The sequence below is a fragment of the Lynx canadensis genome, chromosome C1 (assembly GCF_007474595.2).
Source record: "Lynx canadensis isolate LIC74 chromosome C1, mLynCan4.pri.v2, whole genome shotgun sequence".
NCBI lineage: Eukaryota > Metazoa > Chordata > Mammalia > Carnivora > Felidae > Lynx > Lynx canadensis.
This window is the reverse complement of record NC_044310.1, coordinates 48,491,814-48,499,811: the sequence shown is the minus strand read 5'-3', so window position 1 is coordinate 48,499,811 and position 7,998 is coordinate 48,491,814. Positions and strand designations below refer to the sequence as shown.

At 42.3% G+C, this 7,998-nt stretch overlaps 1 protein-coding gene across 1 annotated transcript in view; it reads left to right on the top strand.

Moving 5' to 3' along the window:
* The first annotated feature begins 246 nt into the window (after nt 1–246).
* Nucleotides 247–7,998, top strand: part of LOC115521363 (cytochrome P450 2J2) — a 29,852-nt gene continuing 22,100 nt past the window's right edge. The window contains exon 1 of the mRNA XM_030326543.2: nt 247–530. Within this exon, the coding sequence (XP_030182403.1) occupies nt 321–530 (210 nt within the window). The 5' untranslated portion in view covers nt 247–320. The remainder of the gene's footprint in view (nt 531–7,998) is intronic.

Genomic DNA, 7,998 nt, shown 5'->3' with positions numbered 1-7,998 from the left:
CCTAGCCTGTTCCAGACGCGCGGCGCGGGGCCGCCCACGACTTCGGTGCCAGGCTTTCCGGAGCGCAGCGCGCCGGGCCGGGGGCCGGGGGCCGGGGAAGGAAGCAGGGGAAGAGGAAGTTCACTGGGCGCGGCAGCAGGCGGGCGGGGCCAAGAGCCGGGACGGTGCAGGCGGGCGGGGCGCAGTGGGGGAGCTCGGCGCGGCAGGGGCGGGGCGCGGCGGAGTCGGGGGCGGGCCGGCAGTGCCGCGAGCTCGGCTGCAGGGACCGGCGGGGACGTCGCCTGCTCCGAGCTCAGCCGAGCGAGAGGACTTTGCGAGCCATGCTCGCGGCTGTGGGCTCCCTGGCGGCCGCCGTCTGGGCAGTGCTGCATCTGCGCACGGTCCTGCTGGGTGCCGTCGCCTTTCTGTTCTTCGCTGATTTCCTCAAAAGACGGCGCCCCAAGAACTACCCGCCGGGCCCCGTACCCCTGCCCTTCGTGGGCAACTTCTTCCATCTGGACTTTGAGCGGTCGCACCTGCAGCTTCAGCGGGTAGGAGCGGGTGAAGGTGCCCTGACCCTGACCTGCGGGACAGGGGCCGTCCCGGGGATCGAGGGCGGGAGGTTGGGGGGCTGTGCAGCTAATGCAGGGACCCTGGTAAACCCTGCTTTGAGCCCCGGTTTCCCAATGGTCAGCTGGCATGATTACACCTGCCCTTTCTAGAAGTGAAATAATAGTCACTGTTTACTATTAAAGTATGCCAGACTTGCTACATTCTTTATTGTGTATCTTGTGAAATGTTACTGGAACAGCGTATTTAGGACATGATCACTTTGTCCTCTTTAATATTTTTATCGTTGGGGGAAAAAAACGCTGTACTTACCTTCTTTGAGGCTGTATTTACTGAGTGTAAAATGGTGACAGTACTACCTAAATCCTCACCACTTTTCAATAACTGAGCCCCTCGCTTTCAATCTCTTCTCCCTGCGATCTGCTGTCACTAAAGTAATCGTAAAATGTCATCCCTCGGCTTAAATTTTCTTAGTGCTTCCCACTGCTTTCCAGAGTGAGGACTTATCTGGGAGCCCCTTGGAACTCTTTCTGACTAAGCCTCTTTCCACCTTTTTATAATCATATCCCGCCAGGGCTCCTTAACCCTGGCTCCTCTGATTTACTTAAAATTCCCTCCAACATCCAAACTTCTCCCAAGAATCCTCAGCTGGTTTCCTACCACTCAGCACAGGCACCTAGCTGAATGACAACACTGTGATAGGTGGTTGTGAAGGTTAAATAAAAACAATGGTCAGACATGGCTTTTACTAGGCGCACAGTGTTAGTCCCCTTTCCCTAGACATGCCTGGAGCACTTTAAACTCATGTCTATCTATACTCCAGTACAGAGGGAGAAGGTTTTATCACCTTCTTGGAGAAACACCCAGTTGGTAACACTAAGTGACAGGATTAGTCACAGAATTTTAAAGCGAGGCTCCTAAACCTATACCCGTGTTTAAGAAATGTGTTGTTCAATTTCCAAGCATTTGGAAGTTCTCCTGCTTGCTTTCTGTTAATGATTTTTCAGTTTGTTGCCATTATGATGAAAGGATATAGTTTGTGTGATTTCAGGTCTTTTAAATTTGTTAAAGTTGGTTTAATGACCCAAGATACAGTCCCATGCATGCTTGAAAAAAAAAAAGTATTCTACAATTTTGGGGATAAGTGTTCTGTATATATCAATTAGATATCATTGGATGATCCTGTTTATTTTTTCTACACCCTGACCTCTTATCTACCAACTCTATTAATCACTACGAGAAGCATGTTGAAGTCTCCAACTCTAACTGAAGGTTTGTGTATTTTCTAATTCCATTCTGGTAGTTTTTCCTTTATGTATTTGCCATTTCTGTTATTTGGTGCATACACATTAAAATTATTATATCATCTTAGTGAATTGACTCTTTTATTATTATGTAATATCCCTCCTTATGTCTGGTGATTTTTATTGCCCGAACTTTAGCTGATATGATGGGACCACGCCAGCTATCTGTTGATTATTTGCATGGTATATGCTTCTTCATACTTTCGGTTTTAACCTGTTTGTATCATTATATTTGAAATCACTTTCTTGTAGACAGCATATAGGTGGGTCATTTTTTTTTTTTCATTTTGCCAGTCTCTGTCTTTTAATTGGTGGGTTTAGATCATCTTATTTATTTTCTATTTTTCCCTCTGTTTTTTATTCCCCTATTTATTATTTTTCTGTTTTCCTGTGGGTCACTTGAACATTTTTTTTTAGAATTCCATTTTAATTTATTTATTGTGCTTTTCAGTATATCTCTTTGCATTGTGTTTAAGTGGCTACCTAAGGATTATAATAGGCACATATAGCTTATTGTCATCTACTAGTGTCAATATTTTGCCACTTCAAGTTCAATGTGGATACCTTACAAATGTTAGATCCTTTTATCCTCCCCGCTTTACACTATTATTGTCTTAAATATGATCTCTCTATGGGGCGCCTGGGTGGCTCAGTCGTTTGAGCGTCCAACTTCGGCTCAGGTCATGATCTCACGGTTTGTGAGTTCGAGCCCCGCCTTGGGCTCTGTGCTGACAGCTCAGAGCCTGGAGCCTGCTTCAGATTCTGTCTCCTTCTCTCTCTGCCCCTCCCCACTTGTGCTCTGTCTCTGTGTCTCTCAAAAATAAATAAATGTAAAAAAAATTTTTTTAAATATTATCTCTCTATATATTGAAAACCACATCAGACTATATTATAAACTTGCTTTTAACTGTTAAGCACATTTACTCATTTATTTACCCTTATTTTGCTGTTTCTTTATTCACAGTTTTCCAAATTTCTACCAATATCATTTCTTTTCTACCTGAGGAACTTTCTTTAGCCCTTCTTTTAGAGTCAGTCTGCTGGCAAAAAACTTCTCTTAACTTCCGCTTACCTAAAAAATGTCTTTATTTCACCTTCGTTTCTGAAGTATATTTTCATTTAATATAGAATCCTAGGTTAACAGTTTCTTTCATTCAACATTTTAAAGTGTTGTTCCACTTCTTTCTGGCCTCTGTGGTTTCTAGTGAGAAACCACATTTGAATTGCTGTTCCCCATAAGTAATCAGTTGTTTCTCTCTGTTGCTGTCGAGAAGTTGTTTTGCTTTTAGTTTTCAGGGATTTGATTATGGTACGTCGTGGTGTTGATTTCTTTGGGTTTATTGGGTTCTTGGATCTGTAGGTTGATCTCTTACCAAAGCCGGGAAGTTTTCAGCCATTGTTTCTTCAATATTTTTTCAATTCCAGTCTTTTTCCTTCCTTTCTGGGACTCTTGGACACTGATGGTGCAAATGTTAGATCTTTTGTTATTCTAACGTAGGTCCCTGAGGCTCAGTTTTTGTTCTTTTCAATCTATTTTCTCTGCGTTGTCCTGACTGTATACAGTCTGTTGATCTTCTCAAGTTTCACTGGTTCTTTTGTCATTACCCTTCTACCATTGATTTGCTCTCCTGAGTTTTTGTTTAGATAGTTGCATTTTTAAGTTTTAATTTTTCCCTTTGGTTTCTTATACCTTTTATTTCTTTGGTAAGATTTTCTATTTAAAATTTTTGAGAGTATTTGTAATTGTTTGTTAAAACATATTATAGCTGCTTTAAACACTTAACCCTATAAAGTTAAAACGCTTCTCTCCTGGGGCACCTGGGTGGCCCAGTCAGTTAAGCGTCCCACTCTTGATTTCGGCTCAGGTCATGATCTCAGGGTTTGTGAGTTTGAGCAGCACATCAGGCTCTGACCTGACAGTGCAGAGCCTGCTTGGGATTCTCCACCACCATCCCCACCCCTCTACCATTCAGGCTGTCTCTGTCTCTCTCCAAATAAATAAATAAATAAACTTTAAAAAAAAAATGCTTCTGTCCTATTAGGCTAGCCTTTTTCTGAAACTTTGGCTAGAGAAAGCAAGCCTTTCTTGTAGTTATTTTTGTCTGTGCCAATTAGTGTCATGAATAGTAGGAGGAGTAAAATGGAATGCTTTTACTCAATCTTGTATGAAATCATAAATTTGATATGTGCCTCTGGTTTACTACTAAGATAGATGTGATTAGAAAGGGTAAATGATTTGCCTGTCATAAAACTGGCTAGTGATGAAACCGAGGCTAGGATCTTATCCATGGCCCGATGTTTTCATCAGAACTATTAAATTTTACTGCATACAGGTTTGCATTTTTTATGTATTTGGTTGTAAAACAAATGGAGTCAAATGGTGTATTTAGTTATAACTAAATTTACACTCTAGCAGCTCGGAAACATTAAGTACCAACTATTTGCTAGATCCTGTATGAGGACTTATATGTTCATCTTCATTTACTCTTCACAAAAGACACACAAGTTAGTCATTAGCTGGTGCTGTTTCCACTTTGCCAGTGAGGAAAGTGGCTGCAAATAATAAAGTCTGCTTGAGTTATTCAGCATAGATGACGGCAAAACGAGCACTTCAATCCAGAACTGTTTGACACTTACACCTATTCTGTACTTGGGCTACTTGACTTTTCATGACAGTGAAAGGATGACTGATTTATTCATGGATTCATTTATCGAACACACGGTTATGAAGCCCTTACCGTATGACAGGCACAGCACAAAACAGCATATGATGCAATGTGTGGTGTAGACTCTTGGTAACCAAACGAAGTATCAAGAGATGGGATCCCTGGGAATGGGAAACCCTAGAGATAACGTCGTGTAGAATGTTGGAATAAATTGAGCTGAGCGTTAAATGGATGTTAGGCAAGTGGCCACGTGGAGTTCAGGGGACAGGAGATTTTAAATGGGACAAAGTGGCGTGAGCTAAAACACAGCAACAGCACCGTGAAGAAACTAGCCTGTTTAAATGGTACGATGGGAACTTTCCTTGTATTTTTCCCCCTATATTTTAAAACTTTCTCTATCATGGCTATATGGCCAATTAGAGGAGCATTTATCCAAATAAGAGAAAACCTTATTGTACTAAAGTGGGAAAATGGTAGATAAGATGGATAAATGTATTAGGTAGGGTACACATTGAGCTGCTTATAACAGAGACCCCAAAATACAGTGGTGTAAAAAAAGATTGAAATTTACCTCTCTCCCACAAATGAGTTCAGATGTAGGCAGGAAGCCCGGGATAGGGAGACTGCTTTCTATACCTCAAGACGATCCAGAAACTTCATTTCCTTCTTTGTTGTGCTCTGGTCCTGCAACCCCACTGTGTGTAAGTTCTGGTCCACGGGAAGGGGAACGGGGTAGGTAGTGAGCAAGCAGTTTTCATTTAAGGATGAGACCCGGATAACGCGCACGTCACCACTACTCATGTCCCACTGGCTACACCTGGAGAAGCTGGGGAATGTGGTTTTTGATTGGAAAGTCATGTGGCTAGTTAACACTTAGTGCCATCACTCACAAAAAGAGAATATCTTCATCCTTTCATTTAACTATTTTTATTTTGCGAGAAAGAGCATACACGTGAGTGAGAGAGGGGGAGAGAGAGAGCATCCCAAACAGATAGTGCAGAGCCTGATGTGGGGCTCAAACTCCCGAACTGTGAGAGCATGACCTGAGCCAAAATCGAAAGTCAGACACAGACTGAGCCACCCAGAAGCCCCTCTCTAGAGCCCAGACTTTATGCCCACAAGCTAGGTGCTAAATCTCTGTGCCTACTTTTCTGAATGCTGAAAATGCTTTCTAGGATTGTTATAAGAACTAGATAACTTCATGAATATCAACTTGTTGCTAGAGTGCCAAGCACACAGTTAATACTCATTTCCATGTCTACCACTATTCCGTTTTCTTTAAAAGTTTAAAGCAAGAAATTCAAGGAGAGCCAGTGCTGTTGCATCCCAGGCATCCCTTGTCTGCCTAGTGGCTGGATGAGCTCCACTATTCACTCTCTGGCCTCTTCCTCATTCCGTTGTCAATATTGTATCAGAATGCCTTTGCTAAAATATACTCCTGGATAGATCAATAACAACAAGTAATTGTGTTATTAATATTAGTATTGTGGCTACTAATCACAACAATCCTAAAGACGGGAACCCGCAATATCCCCCATTTTATACATTTGGAAATTGAGATACAGGGAAGTTAAATAACTTGCCACCAAATCACACAGTGAGTGTGATTTGTGAGTGGGTTCAAACAGATTTGTATGACTTCACAATCCAAGCTCTTAAACACTTATTTACATTACGTCTCCTATTCAAACATCTTTGGCCTCCTAATTACAAGCAAAACTAGATCCAAACTATTTCAGCTGGCATGAAGGCTGTCCTCAATCTATCTCGGATTGCCTTGCCCAGCCTTGTTTCCTATCTCCTTACTCAAGTGAGGAGATACTTTTCCCAGGAAACCTGTCCTGGTGCCTGGTTCCCTTTATGTGCTTCCTTACTTTCCCTCGTCAAATGAGTTCTTGTACAGAATAGTAAAAATAAGAACTGATTATTTTTCCATATGTTCCATTAGACTGGGAAGTGCTTTAAGTTAAGGACTCATTGTATCCCCAGCCCTTGGCCTTGACCTACAGTGCTCTTTAATGAACCCTGCATTCCAGTCAAACTACACCGCCTACTTGTCCCTGAACACCTCCATTTTCCTACCTTGTATTTGCGTATCCTGTTCCCACATTACATGTCCTTTTGCTGGCAGCTTTTTAAGATCTAGTTGAAATACCATCTCCTTTTAGAGGTTTTCTAATACATCTGGGGTGGAAATTCATTTCTTTTTCAATGGCTTCATGTTCCTTTCTACCAGCACTATAGCATATATCACTTCTGCTGTGCGTTAGTGTTTTCTGCAGTCAGCATTGCTCAAGAGACTTTGATGCCGTAGGAAAACACCGAATCATATTGACCTTTGTACCACCCCATGTGTTATAACATAACAATGTCACGAGGTGCCTGGCAACTCTTAAGCATTTTATAGAAATGTATAGAACCGAACTTGAATTTGCTTTCCACAGACTGTTCTCAGAAGCCTAGCACAGACCCCAAGAACTACCTGTGACGCAATATTCTTAGCAGGGGCTCATGGGCCCCAAGGGACTGGTGAACCCCTGAAACTACATGCATGACTGTGCTCATGTGTACAGGAGTTTACTAGAGAGCGGATCATGCCATACACTAGATTTTCAAAGGATTCTGTGATTCAAAAAGAGTAAGAACCATTGTTAACGATGGTTTATTCCTAATTTCATTAGGTCTGTTTTTCTTTCTCCTGTCCTCCTTCCCCCTCCTCTCTGCCTCCCCCTCCCCCTCTTTTTCTCCTCCTTCTTCTTCTTTGCTTTATTGGATAGAAATAATTGTGGGGGTGCCTGGGTGTCTCAGTCGGTTCAGCATCTGACTTCAGCTCAGGTCATGATCTCGTAGTTTGTGAGTTCAAGCCCTGCGTCGGGCTCTGTGTTGACAGCTTGGAGCCTGGACCCTGATTTGGATTCCGTGTCTGCCTCTCTCTGCTCCTCCCCACTCGCACTCTGTCTCTCTGTCTGTCTGTCTCTCTCTGTTTCTCAAAAATAATCAAATGTTTTTTAAAAGTTGAAAAAAATACAATACTGTACACATTGGGGAAAAGATGATAAATCTTAGTAACATATAGAAACAACGTGCATTTTAGGGGGCTTATTTGAATGATACGTGCACACACACAGCTCAATGCTGGTCAGAGTTTGGGGGAGCACACCCTCTCACCTGCTGCCCATGGAGTGAGAATTGCTACACTTTTCCTCTCTTTGTGTCTTTGTTATGTTGGCTCTTGAGTTTAAGAACTGAGATGAGGTGGAATCTCTCCCAGTTGTCTCTTGGTAATCGTAGTTCACGCACTTGTCTCACTAAACCCGCCCCCCTCTTCTAATTTTTCATTATTCTAAACATTTATTTCGCTCCACCTTATTATGTAAGCACTTAATCCCACATTTGGGGTTTTTAATCCTTTGTATCAAATTCCCTCTTATTACTTTTGTTCACCTTTTATAGCTCCCACATTACTTCTTTTCTTATTT